Below are 16,716 nucleotides of genomic sequence, written 5' to 3'. Positions count from 1 at the left end.
TAAACAGACATATGGATATGACAGGTGAACTAAGCAGTTCCACACTAACCTGCCACAGCCTTGCTGACTGGAACCCGTGCTCAAATACGCTTTCCACACAAACACTAGGGAGACAGCACACACATCAAAACACACAGGTAACCAGGACATCCATAGCTGCAATAAATATCAAGAGCATAAAAACATCAACTTAACATCAGACATTCTTTTTATGACCACAAGGATGGCCCTCACTGGAAGATGGTATATAACCAGGAGGATGACTTCAGCTAACCATGGCTGAAGTACCCCCCAGAGTCTGGCATCCAGCAGGAGCTAAATAGCCCCAAGTGGCCACACACACACACACACACACACCCACCCAGTGTTCACACACAAAGAAGGGAGTTAACCCTTCCTACACCAGGCAAGGGAAGACTGCCACTTAAAGGGGAAGTGTCCAAACAAACGTCACACTGCAGCTGTTACCGCAGGCAACGACATGCGTGGCAACTGTCCTGGGAAACAGCCAGAAGGCCAAGACACTGCCACCACATGTACAACACCACACGTTGCCACGGGCAGCCAGCAGTGAAGGGAAAATGTCACAGTGCACACCAGACATAGAAAAGGCACCTGTATAAAGACAGGTTGCCAGGTGTAACCGCATGCACTTGACAGCAAGCTGCCTAGCAACAGCTCAGGCTGCTATACTGCCAAGTACAAACATGTTGCCAGCGGCAACCACATGTGAGGCAACATACCAGCAGCCCTCACCATGTGGTTGACAACAGACCAAACCGCAGGCAACTGCATGCGGATCCAGGCGTCGCGACCATGACCATGGTCGTGACCATAAGACCGCAGCTCAGCCCCAATGTGAATGACCCCGTCAGACCTCAGATAAGAGCCCCATGCCTCTCCTCAGCTCCCATGCCACAGAGCATATAAAGTAAAAAAAACAAAAAAAAAACACCTCTCTTGCTCCGGACGCCGCAGCTTCAAATTCGTTTAGCTGCTTATTCGTTTAACTTTGCTGACCTAACTTTTACAAGTCAGCATTTTCTTTTGCAGCTTGACAGTTTAAGGAGCCTCTAAGGTGGATTTTCTTTCTTTTTGCAGGCTATATTTGTTGCAGTTTCCATACCAAAAAGCTGCTAGGGGCCCCTGTGGAAACCACCTCTCTTTGTTTTCAGGGTGAGGCTGTGCTGCTTTTTATGCAATCGTAGTTTTCTGGGATTGCACAAAGAATCTAATTGCAGTCATGACCCATTGGGAGGTGGTTTCCACACACAATCTGCACCAAATTCATTCTGCAAAAAAAAAAAAACTCCATTTGAACAGTTTTGATCCTTCTGGAAACATTGAAGGCATTTCCCCAGACGAAGAGCCCCTGGAGTTTAGTGGTGGCCACATTGTATTATTTCCAAAGTGCAGCTCTTGTCTGGCTTTTGTTGGGTATTATGCTTCAAGTGACTTACCCACTTGTCCAGGAGTCAGAGTGGTACTTTGGTTAAACAAAATATGTGACCTCAACATTGCAGGTCCAGAAAACATATTTAACGTTTTTTATGGTTAATCACACTTAAATGGGATTCAAGAGATTAGTAGAAATTGGGATACAACAAAATAAGCCTTACTCACCTGTTGAATTGCCCACCATTTCAGTCCTCCTTGACGGTCTTTGTTTACAGGACTGCAGTGCTGATGTCATGGCTGCTCTAGCCAATCGCTGGCCTCAAAGATAACACAGTTGAAGCTAGTGGTTGGATGCAGTGGTTGGTCACATGTTGTTGACGTCATGTTGGCGCTGCAGTCTTGTAAACAGACTATCGGTGAGGGCTTGTATAGCGTTGCTTGAGTCGTGGGTGATTCCACAGTTAAGCAACGTTTTTTATTTTTACTTTTTTATACATGTGCCCCAGTATTTGCTAATCTCGGACAACCCATTTAAAGTACTACAAATTTTGAATTATTGATTTTCTTCACCTCTCAGTAGTTTATATTAAAATATTTTCTTTATATCCGTAGAAAAGGAAAGTGAATCGAAAGACTTGAAAACTACAGACCTAAGCTCAGATGATGATGGAAAAAAGGATTCATCAAAGAAGAAGTCAAAAAAGCACAAAAAACACAAAAGCAAAAAGAAAAAAAAGAAAAAGAAAAAAGAGAAAAATGAGAAGAGGTCAAAGTCTGCTTCAAGTGTTGAGGACCAAGAGAATGTCTGTTCAGAATCAAAGTCTGCTTGGAAACCAGTCATTTCATCTCCGAGCGAGCAAAACACATTAAACACTTCGTCATCCCAAATGGAAGAGAATGTAGATACCCTGCCTTCAATTAATGTTCAAGATCATAATGTGGATTCAGTGAAAGAACATCCTGCAAGGCCTCAGTCAGATATTGATTCAGGATTCTTTGGTCCAAAGTGTCCAAATGAAATGCATTTTTCAAATAATCTTACAATCTGTGAAGTTGAAATGACAGAACTGTCAAAAGAACCGACCGTTGATTGTCAGCAAAATATTGAAAACCTGAAATGTAGTGAGGAAAATAATGAAAAACCACATACAAACTGTGAAACTGCTGAGGCCCTCCAAAATGAAATATTATTGCCCCAGCCAGTCTTAACTCTTTTAGAAGAAAAAACTGTTGAATTGGGGAGTAGATTAGGTTCTGAAACAAATGAAGTTCCCCTTGAACAATCTGACAATATTTCATCAATACCAATGCAGCCACAGTCAAAATCGGCTGGTGAAAATCTGTCAAAAGAAAGAGAAAAATCAAAGTCAAAATCATTAGCAAGAGAAAAATCGAGGTCCAAGTCCTTGACTAAGGTGCCAAAGAAACAACCTAATTTAAAATCTAGGCAGAGATCACGTTCTAGCTCCATCGTACGAAGACGAAGGTCACGATCCAGCTCATTTGGTCAGAGACGGAGATCAAAATCCAAATCTCCAGTTAGGCGAAGACGATCAAAGTCTAGCACTCCGGCGCGGTATTCTAAATCGCCAATACGGAGTTGGTGGTCAAAGTCAATAAAAATCAGACAAAGGTCTGTGTCAATTGAAAGAAGGCGACGGTCCCGGTCAAGATCCTTAGGAAAGAAACGTCGGTCAAGATCCAGATCATCTGAAAAGGGACACTATTCAAGGACAAGATCCAGTGCAAAAAGAATATGGTCAAGATCTCGATCTGCAAATAGAAGAAAGTCCAGATCAACCAGCCGCAAACATAGGCATCGTTCAAGATCAGCAAGTAGACGAAAATCAAGATCTGCCGTAAGGACTCCCCCAAAGTCTAGCTCACCTTCAAGGAAACGGAAATCAAAGTCTGCATCTCCTCGTAGGAGGCAAAAGTCAAAAACATCCTCCCCTGTCAGACATAGATCAAGGTCTCGATCAGCTGTCCAAAAATATAGGTCCAGATCGGGTGCAGTTGCCAGAAGACACCGATCCAGAACTGGTTCAGATTCCAGACGACGCAAGTCGAGATCTGGCTCTGCTTTGAGAAGGCGCAGGTCAAGGTCTCCTTCAGTTTCCAGAAGGCAAAAGTCAAGGTCTCCATCGGTCTCTCGAAGACTAAGGTTGAGGTCTCAGTCGGTGTCTAGAAGGCGCAGGTCGAGGTCTGCCTCGGTGTCTAGAAGGCGCAGGTCGAGGTCTGCCTCGGTGACCAGAAGGCGCAGGTCGGGGTCTGCCTCGGTGTCTAGAAGGCGCAGGTCGAGGTCTGCCTCGGTGTCTAGAAGGCGCAGGTCGAGGTCTCCCTCGGTGTCTAGAAGGCGCAGGACGAGGTCTCCCTCGGTGTCTAGAAGGCGCAGGACGAGGTCTCCCTCGGTGTCTAGAAGGCGCAGGACGAGGTCTCCCTCGGTGTCTAGAAGACGCAGGACGAGGTCTCCCTCGGTGTCTAGAAGGCGCAGGACGAGGTCTCCCTCGGTGTCTAGAAGGCGCAGGACGAGGTCTCCCTCGGTGTCCAGAAGGCGCAGGACGAGGTCTCCCTCGGTGTCCAGAAGGCGCAAGACGAGGTCTCCCTCGGTGTCCAGAAGGCGCAGGTCGAGGTCTGCCTCCAAAACGCGCAGGTCAAGATCTGACTCTGCCTCCAGAAGGCGCAAGTCAGGAACTGTTTCAGGCATACAGGGACAAAAGTCACAATCTTCAGCAACAATAAAGTCTAGGTCTACATCAGTTGCAAGGGGAGAGCAATCCACATTGCTGTCAAGTGCCAGTAAAGTCCAGTCAAGAGATGACAAGATGTCAAGCTCTTCTTTGGAAAGGAGATCAAGGTCGAAAGGAAAAAATGAAAAATCAAGGTCAAGATCTAGGTCTGTCCCTTTGAACTCAAAATCTGTGGAAAGTGAACCTGCATTGCAAACTAAATCTTCTGCTGAACAAAGAATCCCTGGAACAATGTCATTAGATGAAAATCAACTTTCCATTTCTACGTCAATTGTTGAATCAGTTGGTCCAAATTTATCTACAGTAGAAAAGAATGTTGAAATGAAATTGCTCGATAATTCAACTTCACTGACTGAACCAAAAAACTGTGCATCTCAATCTAAAACCAGTTCACCCATACCATGCAATGATAATGGTATAGAAATTGAGTCTTCAGAGTCTTTAGCAGCAGATAATAATGTGCATAGTTCATCAACCATGTCTGTGGAGGATGATCACATGAAATTAGCATGTTTCAAATCTCCAACTGACCAGACTAATTCTACAGAATGTGACATGGATATTGAGGAAATCTCTTTTACACCTATAGAGACTGATTGCATGGAACAACCAGTGGAACTTGTAAATGTGGTTAAGTTTCCTGAAGAAGCATCCGAGGTAGAGAATACAAAGGTAGTAGATCTAATTCTTGATGAGCCTGAGCAAAAGACTTTAGGCAATACTGCAGTAGATGGGACTCGGAGTTCTTCTGCAGACTTTGGTCAGTTCCATGGACTCTCACAGCTGGCAAGCTCTTGTACCATGGAGTCCACAGAACGTATTAAGTCTGACGTTTGTGAGGAGAGGTCCATGGTTGCTCCCTTAGAAGCTCAAGATCTAACCAATTCCTCATGTCTCATTAAGCCTAACATGGAAGATAAACTAGAATTTGCTCAAAAAGATTCGGATTCTATATGCAAAACCTATTTAAATGCAATAGAACATTCATCTGCTATAACCAAATCTCCAGACTTAACATTACCAATTACGGATCCTTTGTCAACATGTATGAAAAACGCAGAAAATCAATTGGAATCTTTGCAGAGCTCTTCAACAACTGACCATACTATTTCTGAAGGAAACGCATATGTTTCTCCAATGATCTCAAATAATGAAATCTTATATAATAAGCAAGAAAATATTGTAATCAATAGTTTAGTTTCAAATGAAAGCCACAATTTCCCAGGACATAGTAGTCCAAGCACTATGTTCCCTGGTAGTTGGAAGCACACTGAGGAAGATATGTCTACAAATTTGTTAAATGATTTTTCCCACCAGAGAAGCACTCCTAATTTCAAGTCACCAACCATCAATTATGATATTTCAAATAGGAGTCATGAATCTAAAGAGGAAATTCTTGAATCTAGTCAGTCTGAAGCACATCTGAAAAGAATGGAGTTAACAATTGTTCAAGATACTCTTAGTGCTGAGCACAGTATTTCCAGCCCTGCAAAACAGAGTTCAAGTCATGACATTCGTATATACAGTGAAACAGAAAAAAGTGACCCCAGCTTTGTTGCTCAAAGTGATTTACAAGACAATTCTACATATAAGGAACTTGTGTCAAATGATTATAATTTCAAGGAAACAGGTGAATCTGAAGAATCGCACCCTTTTGAGAGCAAGACTAAAGAAGTAAAGCTAATGAAAGAAAATAAGCAGAGTTTATCTAGCATGCACATCCATGAAGATCTTACTAGTACTTGTCAAGCTGTGGAATCTAATAACTTACCAGGATCCTCGCCTTACATGATTACATCTTTGACCACCTCTCCTTCTGAGGTAGAGAAGCTAAATGTTCTCAATAAAAGTGAATATTCTAGCATGGAAGAAAAGCCTGCCTCTGAAAGTACCCCACAGAATATTCCAGTTCCGTTACATGTGGATGACACTGAGTTCTCAAGATCCAAAGAACTAACTACTTCAGATGGTTCAAATATTACAAACTTGACTTCTCAAGCACATCCTAGCAAATTGCTATGTTCATCCACTAAGATCAGTGAAGTATCGTCTGAAGAGAATACGGATTGCACGTCTGTTACTTCATGTAATGAGAAGTCTTTAACTGACTCAGCAGAAGATAAAATGGAAATCCAAAGACCTGGTAAAGTGCTTTCAAACACTATTAATGCAGAATCCTACTCTGATGAATGTAAAAGAGTTCCAAAACCTTCCCCTTTTAACAATTTGAATGAAAGCTGCACAAAACAAGATGTGGACACGTTTTTGCATGGTGATGGTGCCCGGTTGGAGAGTTCTTCAAACAGTATGCCAAGCAGTGTCCCTGAAGTCATCTGTCATTTAGAAGAAAACACTTGTGCAACAGAACAGAATTCTTTAACTGCTCCCCTTAGTGAAAAACAGTGCTTCAGTGCATCTCAAAGTTCTGATGGGAGCCTTGAAAAAGTTGACCAGAAGAATCAAGAAAATAATTTAGCTCAAAACATTGAACACACTGTTGCAAATACAGAGACTGATAAAAAAGATTGTTCTGCGAATAGTATTCCACAGAGAGACCCTGTTAGTAAGCACAGTCAGTCTGTTTCAAAAGATTTGGCTATAAGTGATGACTGCAACAGCCAAGGAAATAGAGTTAAATCTTATACTCCAGAAAGTAGCCGGAGTTTTCGTATACAACAAAAAGTCATATCCAAAATTGAAGAAAGGATGAATTTTGAGGAAGAAGGTTCAATTAAGTCATTAACTAAGGAGCCTGAATTACAAACGCCAGAGCAGAGTGCAAATGCTGAACCTACTTGTGGTGATTTAAGACTAAGTATGTCCACAGAAGATCCAAAATTGTCACCTAAGCCCTTATTGCATGAGACAGGGAGGCTTTCTGTTTCTTCTATGCCAGTTCAGTTCAAATTTAGCAAAACCTTTAAGACTCTTGGTGTATCTCAGCTTTGTAGCACATCTGAAGATTCATCTGATGTAGAATCTTCTAAAGTTAACACATCTTCCTCTGTTATCCGTAACACCACATTGTCAGCATCAGATACGTCAAGGTCTCGTATGAAGACTTCAGAATTACGAACTACTCCACAAACGTCTGATATTGGTGTAGAGCCTTCCAAGTCCTGCTCTTCTGTTACAGAATCCTCTCAATCAGACAATCAGTCCAGTCAGCTTTCTGAGAAAGATGGCTTGCAGCCTGAAAGCCTCCAGGCAGCAGATGACTCTCAGACTGGTTCAAGTGCCAAGCACACATTTCCCCATATTTCTAATGCTGCATCTAAATTGGGAGTGAAGCAGCGGCAGTACAGGTCAAGATCTGTAGCTCAAGACAGTCGAACACCTTCTGTAGACAGAGGGCATGCCTCTCGTTCACGTTCTCGTTCTCAAAGGCGACGCTCACATTCTAAATCTTCATCACGGAAAAAGAGGTCCCAGTCAACAGCCAGAAAGAAAAGCTCACACTCGAAGTCTGACAGAAAAAAGCGTTCCCGATCAAGAGACCGTAAGAGACGCTCGCAATCCAAGGGCAAGAAAAAACGATCTACTTCGAAGTTGTCAGGAAAAAGAAAGCACTCCAGATCAAAATCATCAGAGAAGATTGGGAGTTCTAAATCTTCAGGAAAGCAGAGGAAATCGCGTTCTAAATCAAAAACCCAAAAAAAGTCTAAGACTCCAGAAAAGAAAGAGAGGTCACGTAGTAAATCACAACCAAGAAAAAATTTACATTCTAAAACATCAAGTTCTAGAAAGCGATCACGGTCCAAATCTTCAAACCGGAGGAAAAAATCACGCTCTAAATCATTATCCTCAAGAAGTCGATCACGATCAGTATCTTGGAAACGCTTTTCCCGCTCAAGGCCTTCATTACATAGGAAACTTTCCCATTCCAGTTCAAGATCAGTTTCTCCACTAAGACGTTCCCGTTCAATAAATAAGAGGCGTTCTTACTCAAGATCTCCAGCTGCACGAAGTCCTTCAAGATCGCGGTCAAGATGGCATCGTTCAAGATCTCGTGGAAGATGGCGTCGTTCACGTTCTCTTTCAACCTCCAGACGTCGCTCTAGATCAACATCTAGACCTTCTCTATTGACTAAGAAAAGAAAATCGTTGTCACCTAGTCGTAGGCGAAGGTCACGATCCCAAAACAAACAGAAAGATAAGTCTCCTCTAAGTAAACGCAAGTCAGCCTCTCCACAACCGCTACTGCTACCACCAACACAGAAAAAAAGTGCCCAGTCAAAACCAGCAGGTTTTAAGCACAGCATTGGATTGAAGTCTCTAATTCAGAAACAGTTATCCCAAGCCAAATCACAAGGATCAGCTGGAAAGTTGTCTAAGGAACAAGTACCTTTACCTACTGCAACAAATAGATCACAGTTTTCAATATTTTCTGCTAGAACACAGGCTTCTATGTCTAACATGAGCACTATTGGACAGATCCAGGTTCCTAATCTGGCTGATGTACCTCTACCTAATATGTCTGCAGCAAGTCAAATTCCTATGCCAAGCGTACCTCCTGCAGAACCGCTTTCTATGTCTAGCTTAGCTGCTGAAACACAGTTGTCTGTTCCTGACTTAACCACTGCAAACCAATGGCATGTACCAGATATGTCTGGAGCACAATGGTCTGTACCTGACATTGCTGCAGGAACCCAATGGTCTATGACAGACCTAGGAACTGCTACCCAGTGGCCTATGTCTGATCTAACAACTGGCTCACATTGGCCTATGCATGATTTGACTGTTGGAGCACAGTGGTCTATGCCTGATCTTGCTGCTGGCACACAATGGGCTGTACCAGATGTAGCCACTGGAGCACAATGGGCAGTGCCTGACTTGGCTGCTGGAACACAATGGGCTGTGCCTGATCTTACTGCAGGATCTCAGTGGGCCATGGCTAATATGACTGCTGCAGCACAGTGGGCAGTACCAGACTTGGCAGCAACAGCACAGTGGGCTGTGCCTGATCTTACTGCTGGAGCACACATACAAAGGGCTGACTTGGCACCAGAAGCTCAAGTCCCAGGCTCAGACCTTGCACTTGAAGCTCAGGTTCCAGGTTCTGACCTAGCCACTGAAGCCCAAGTCCCTGGATCAGATTTAGCTGCTGAAGCACAAGTACCTGGGTTTGACATGGTAGCTGAAGCTCAGGTACCTCCTGAACATGACTTAACTTCTGAAGAGCATAACATGATGCCCGACGTAGCTGCTGAAGCATTGGTGCCAGTTGCAAGTTCAACATTTGTCCCTGATGTTGCCGCAGGAATTCCATTACCTGATGTTGCGGCACAGTTGCCAGTACCTGATGTTGCTGCTACAATACACATGCCAGATGTGGCAACAGAAGCACAAAATCAGATGTCTGATTTTGTTGCTACACAAGCCTATATGTCTTTGGCACCTAAAGAGTCAGTTGAGGATTCACATTATGGAGAGCCTGATGTATCTTCTAAACATCAAGAAGAATCTGATTCTTGCGCTTTTGTACAGGAGTCATCACTGGAGCCTAATGTTAATGTTTTGCAAAATTTTAAAATGGAAGAAACTTTATCCTCTGTGCAGCAATTGCCAGTAGTTTTTACAGAAAACACTCTGTCAACTGAGTTGAGTGAAAAAAACATCTCACTGGTCAAAGGTGACCTACAGATACATCAAGACGCAGAAACAAATGTGTTAATTAACCCTCCACAAGTAGAAGCTGCCATGGAACCTCATCTTAAAACATGTAGGTCATCTGATGCCTCTTTTGCTTCCTTTGAGAGCTCTGATTACTCTGTCCCTTCTGAATCTGTGGAGTCAAATCATACACAAGAAGAGTTGATTGATTGCCATAAAAATTCGGACACTTCCTTACAGTTTGAACCCCAAGCTAACTCTAACTTTTCTGTTGAATCGCAATCCAGTCCCATACAAACGGCATGTGTTGAATCCAATGAAGTCCATGATCAGCCTCTAATTGCTGTAACAAACTCAATGACTGACGACAGCCTAAAGGCTGAATCATATAATAGTTCTGATCATATGGTGATGGAGGACGTGTGTTCAAAATCTGTCTCTACCAAATTGGTTTCACCTTACGCCAGCCATGATAACACATTACAAAATGAAACCTCTGTTAATTCTAACACCACACAGGAAATTAACACTCACAGTATTTCTGACGTAAGTGAAAGTGAAACTTGTACTCCTGACTATTCTCAGCAAGTGGTACTGAATCCTAGCCTTGGCCTCCCTTATCAGACTGAACGCTGTGTTAGTCCAGAAAAACCACGGCTTGTTGAACCATATACAAGCCCAGACCATCCTCAATTGGTGGAGCCCTATACAAGTCCAGTACATCCCCAGTTGGTTGAACCCTACCCCATCCCACAGCACCGCCCATTAGTGGAACTCTATTCCAGTCCAGAGCATCCTCATCTTGTAGAACCATATGCAAGCCCAGACCTTCCACAGCTAGTTGAACCATATGCTAGCCCAGATCGGCAACAGTTGTTTGAACCCGAAACAGAGCACAGCCAAACTTCTCGACCAATAAGTCCTGCCTTTGTGCAAAACACCTGTAGCCTTGCTGAAAAACCTGAAGAACATTCTGACTCAGTCCATATTCTAACACCTGCAGCTGTGACATGCACTCAAATAAATTCAGACTCCCCATGCTCTGATAGTTCAGATGTCAAAAGTGATTTTTCCCAAGTGCATGAATACTCTACGACCTCAGATATAGCCAAAAAACAAGATGAAATAGTTGATTATTCTCATTTCAGTGAAGCAACTTCTGCAAGTGTATCTGTGCAAGAGGTTCCTTGCCCAAATCTTCTAAAAACTTCATCAGAAAGCAGCTTTATTCCCAAGGAATCGGCTGCAGAAGAATGTTCCTGGACAGAAGGTAAGCTTGTAGAAATGCCTTCAGGATCTCTATTGGAGCCCTCTTCAAGCCCTTCCCAGCTTTGCAGTCCTCACACAGTTCATCATGATGAATCCTGTATCATCACTAACAACAAGCCTTCTGATTCATGTAGTTCTGATGAGCCAAAGTTCAATTCATCTTGTGTTACCACCAATGACCAGCTTCTGGGCGAACAGTGTTTAACAGATGAGCATGGCCAGTCAAAAGAACTTTATTCTGTTAAGGAAGATTCCCAACCACATAAAGACTTCATCAGTTCAGAACAAGTGCAAGAAAAAACATATAATATACCAGTTCAACCTCAAGAAAATATTCTAAGTCCATCTGTACCACACACAAATGAGCAATGCCTTAATGCTACTTGTGTACCATTTACAGAATATGAACACCCTTCTGCTGACTCAATTAGCCACCCAGACAAAAACTTGTGCGTTACTGTTGTATCAAATACCATCATAAATTTGCAAGATGAAGATCCCATCATGCCTTTAACAGACATACCTGAACAAGAAACGATCCCTCAACATTCGCACTCAGAAGAAAGTAAAGCTGCTTTTGGTTGCGATCTTCCTGACAAATTGGTTACAACTCAAGTTGATGAGCTCTTAGAAAAACCTCACAGTTCAGACCCAGTTGTGCTGCATGACTCTCAAGATGGCGGTTCTGCATCCCCTTCACAACAACTATCTGATTGTCCTAACAGTTTTCTGCCAGAGCATTCGACAGATGCTGACCAAAGCACACAACCAGAAGATTCTACCAAAATCAAGCAAAGGTTTGACCAAACTATTACAACTGGTGACTCTCCTAACACTGATGCTTTTCAATCACCAGAATTTGACGGGTCTGTTGAAAAACCATTTTCTACTGAAAATACTTCGTTGCCAACAGATTTGCCAGGCTTAAACCAAGATGAACTACAGGGTATGACTTCAAACCAAACTTCGGACTTGTCTGAATGTATGACGCATAAACCTGAGAACTCTGGTGAATGTATTAAAACTGATAACCATTTTACATCTACTCCACCAGACCTTTTGCCTTATGATTCTGATCAGCCACCGGATGTGTGTTCTGAACCTTCATCTGAGCTAGTTTCATTCAACTCACAGCCACCTCCTGAACTTCTGCCTTATGATTCTGAGCAACCTGCAAACTCTTTTCTTAGTACTTCAGATTATTCTACTGAACAAGGTTCTTTAGACTTTCATGCACCGCCTGAGTTATTGCCCTATGATTCTGATCAACCCACTGTCTTGCAGAACCAACCAACAGAACCTACTGGAGAAGAACTACCTGAGTATGAGTCAACTGTTAGCCATCATGAAACAAAGAAAGTTCTAGATCTGCATTCAGTCGACTCTGGGGAAAACTGTGGTAACAGTGAAAGCCTGAATATGCATGAGATCCCACAGAAATGTGAGCCTTCCAATCAAACGTTCAACGAGGAGTTTAATTTTGTAAAGGAAGTATCTTCTGAATGTTCTATAAAAGAGGTTCCTTCAACAGAGCAAGAGTTTATTTCGGATACTTTGCAAGAACCTTCAGTTCCATCTGCAGTTGTTGATTGCACCCAAGAGGATCATAGTTCTTCCCAGTCTTTAACTGATGAGCACCTTCATACTGCTCAGCCATTAGCAGAAAATGAGCAACCTGTTTTACAGCCAGTTTTAGATTCCGAGATCCCAGCAGATATAGTTTCTAGGGATGAAAATGATACAGAACAAGCCTCTCCATTAGCAAATATTCCTGACCCCAATGCTGAGCAGTTCTCTTCATCTTGTGAGTTGGAGAATACCTCGGAATCTGAAACTTTAAGAGTTTTGCCTTTGATGCAAGATGAAGTTTTTCTGGAGACAACAGGGAAAAGTTCACCACTAATGTCCTTGACAAATGCTGAGTGTCAACAACCCAAGTCTGTATGTACAAAGACGGATCACATTTCAGAAGTTAAAAGCAGACATGAACATTCGCGTTCACGATCCATAGACAGAAAGCAATCTACATCTAAATCGGCCTCACAAAATAAGCGTTCTCGCTCTAAATCGGTGACACAGACAGAGAAGTCACATTCTAAATCTTTAGCAAGATCAAGGAGAACCAAGTCACGCTCAGCTTCTACTGAAAGCAACAGACAATCTCCTTCTGTAGTAAAAAGGAAGAAAAACACATCTGTGGTGCATAAAAGATCCTCAAGGTCAGCATCCCGGGGACGTAGACTGCGTTCTCACTCCTCCTCACTGTCTCCTAGAAAGCGCTCTCGGTCATCGTCTTGGAGGCGCTTGCATTCTCAGTCCCGCCAAAGGCATTCTCGCTCACCCGAAATTCATAAGAGGTCTCGGTCACCTTCAGTACCCAGCAAGAAAAGATCACATTCATTGTCCCGCAAGAGGCGTTCACCTTCTTCTTCTGCAACTCGTAAGAAAAGCTCCCCTTCACCTGCAACTCGCAGGAGACGCACACCTTCCCCACCAGCCACTCGCAGGAGACGCTCACCCTCTGTCACTCGCAGGAGGAGGTCCCGCTCACCCTCTGTCACTCGCAGGAGGCGGTCCCGCTCACCCTCTGTCACTCGCAGGAGGAGGTCCCGCTCACCCTCTGCATCTCGCAGGAGACGCTCTCCTTCACCTTTTGCAGCACGCAGGAGACGCTCTCCTTCACCTTTTGCATCACGCAGGAGACGCTCTCCTTCACCTGCTGCATCACGCAGGAGACGCTCTCCTTCACCTGCTGCACCACGCAGGAGACGCTCTCCATCATCTGAGTTTCGAAGAAAGAAATCCCCATCTTTGTCATCTCACAAAAGACGCTCCCACTCCCCATCTGTAACGAGAAAAAGACGCTCCCGTTCCACATCTGTCTCCCGCAGAAGACGTTCCCGGTCTGCTTCGCAAAGGAAGCGCTCCTGTTCTCCTGCTGCTGCCAGAAAAAGAAGGTCCAAGTCTAAATCTCCATCAAAATCGCCAACAGGCAAACAATTGAAGTCTGATCGATCTCGGAGTCCCTCACAGAGTGAGGTGTCACGTAAGAGGAAATCACGATCTTCATCAAGAGACAAGAAAACTGATGAAAAGAGAAGAAAAAGGTCTAGCTCTAAAGATTCTTCTAAAGACTTCTACAGCATCAAACAAAGGCGGAAAAGTCGAACACCTCCAAGACGGAAAAAGTCAAGATCTCCTAGCCGGAGAGGAAGCGTGTGCAAATCTCCAGTGAGGAGGAGACGTTCAAGATCACCTGTAAGAAGGAAGAGTTTCAGCAGGTCTCCCATACGGCGAAAGCGATCAAGATCTAGGGATAAGTCTTTGGACTCTGTCAGATCACCAAAACGTCTCACAGATCTTGGTAAATATGTTTTTTCATTACCTATTTCTGACCATATAGCTTTAAAAAAAAAATCTGTATTTTTACTTTATAAATTCCCCAGGTTACAATGGCTTGACTACTGCCAAACTGCTTTTCCTCCTCTGCTGTCAGCATACTTTCAACAGTTTGTCTTTTTTTAGTGTTTTCAGGCAGCATGTTCCAGCAAACAGTCTACAAGTCTAATGCCACTGAGCTAAAGGTGGAGAATGGTGAAGCTGAATTTTGCTATATTTAAATTTGTTGTTCCAAGATAGACACTTATCTCTGGGGTCCTACTGCTGGAACCCTCTACGATCACTAGAATGGGACTATGTCCCCAGTCTGAATGGAGAAGCTGCCATGCATGGGCACATACTTTTCAAAGTCTATGGGACTGAGACAGTGCTGGGGACTCGAGATAGCTGGGGTCCCCACCAATCAGACCTGTCAATAGGTGATTTGTCAGTCTTGGTTCAATCCTGTTAAAGTGTCACCGAGTTTTCAAAAAGACTTCATGTTTCATATGTTGAGATCCCCTCCAATCGCTAGAAAGAGAAAGTCGCACTCTCTTCACTGCAGGAGACTGGTTCAGTAGAAGTCTATATGGGCCCATCTCGATCCCGTCCTCTGCTGCGAGAAGATATGCAAGGGCCTCTCTGTCGTCATTCTAGCGATCAGTGGCTGTGTCGCCGCTCAACCGCATTGATTGTCCAGTGGCGTGGTGCATGCTCATATAACAAGAATAGACTAGCTTACCTTTAGTCTCCTGTCCTGGTAGTTAGGAACCTCCTCTGCAGCTTCTTCTTGTGGTCATTATGTCAGTGGTGGGCGACATGTACGTTGGTCAATATGTTCTGCTTTGTTGCTTGAAACTATCCCCAGTAATAAAATGTTAGGGAGATACAATTTGTGACCAGTTTTATTTCTTTGCATAGAACTGGTGAAACACGGTCCAAAACTGTATTCTATGATATAATTGCTGAATATTCTATAAATTAGTTGCTATTGGTCTAACCCAGGGATGGGCAAACTGGCTCTCCCAGATGTTGTCAAACTACAACTCCCAGTCTGCCTACAGCTATTAGCCTACAGCAGGGCATGATAGGATTTATAGTTTTACAACTGGAGAGCCGGAGTTTGCCCATCGCTGGTCTAACCTATGGGACCCCAACTGGTCCTGTAAACCTGAATGTCCAGTCTCCTTTCACAACAGAGAAGTGTTTGCTCAAAATCTATAAATTGGTCAGTCAAGATTGTCCAATTTGAGAAGTATGTAGAACTAGATTTAAAGGCTATGTACACCTTTTTGGAGGCAATTTTTTAAAGATTGCATTTCACTCATTTTTGGCAAAAAAATAAAAATCATATTTTTAATTGGCCTTTATTAAAAAGGGTTATGTTTTTCTAACTGTGTGACTGGTACTTTTCACTTTGCGCTAGTGATCTAATAACCCTCATCTCTAAACTGCTAAGAGGTCTTAAACATTTAAGCCACATTCTTATCAGTAATATAAGGATTAATCTTTGAGTGTTTATAATGTTAGAGGGCAGAGATAAGAAGTCCTTCTGCTTCTCAGATGGGGGAAAAGACAAAAATCTACAGGCAGCTAGTAAAGCATGTCAGCTCTCTACACAATAAAGATTCCATATTTTTTTAATAAAGACCAATTGAGAAAATTATTTTTCGCTCAAATGAAGTACAATACAAAAATTAATTAAAAAAATTGCCCCCAAAGGTGTACATAGCCTTTAAAGGAATTTTGCTAGTGTTTCCTCACAGTAGGTCATCAGTATGTGATCGGCAGTGGTCTCACTGCCATCCCTCATCAGTTGTGTGAGGTAGTCGTGGCCCTTACTGCATCTCTTGTGACCACATTGGATAGCGGCTGTACTTAGTATTAAAACCCAGGCCCATTCACTTGACTAGGACTGAGCTACATTTAGGCCAATGGACATGACTTCACAGATTTAGGACGAGGCTGCAGCTCTCACAGGAGTGCCTCAGTCTTTTCAAATAGCTGATCAACAGAGGTTCTGGGAGTCTGATGCTCACTGATCAGATACTGATGACCTTTCCTCAGGATTATGTCATAATTATTAAAATCTCCCCTTTCAGTGGGTGAGCTCCTTTTATATTGGTATTATACTGCAATATAAATATATATTTAATTTTTTTTGTGCTTGCCTGTAAAATACTTTTGAGTTTATTGGGGGACACAGAAGACCATGAGGATGAAGATGGCGTAAGTGTGGTGGACCCAGTGGATGCAGCCTTGTAAAAGCTGGGGTCTCGAGTAGGAGTGTGGCCAACTGGAAGGACTT

At 43.2% G+C, this 16,716-nt stretch overlaps 1 protein-coding gene across 3 annotated transcripts in view; it reads left to right on the top strand.

Moving 5' to 3' along the window:
- The window catches only part of SON (SON DNA and RNA binding protein), a 94,177-nt gene that overhangs the window by 31,864 nt on the left and 45,597 nt on the right, over positions 1-16,716 (top strand). The window contains exons 3-4 of one of the 3 annotated variants that reach the window (XM_040423153.1): positions 2,011-13,843; positions 13,880-14,394. In XM_040423153.1, the coding sequence (XP_040279087.1) occupies positions 2,011-13,843; positions 13,880-14,394 (12,348 nt within the window). Of the gene's footprint in view, positions 1-2,010; positions 13,844-13,868; positions 14,395-16,716 lie in introns of all 3 variants that reach the window. The other 2 variants (XM_040423151.1, XM_040423152.1) reach the window with 2 other exon arrangements.

This window comes from Bufo bufo, chromosome 3 (assembly GCF_905171765.1).
Source record: "Bufo bufo chromosome 3, aBufBuf1.1, whole genome shotgun sequence".
In the NCBI taxonomy this organism is placed as follows: Eukaryota; Metazoa; Chordata; class Amphibia; order Anura; family Bufonidae; genus Bufo; species Bufo bufo.
This window is presented reverse-complemented; position numbering and strand designations above follow the sequence as displayed.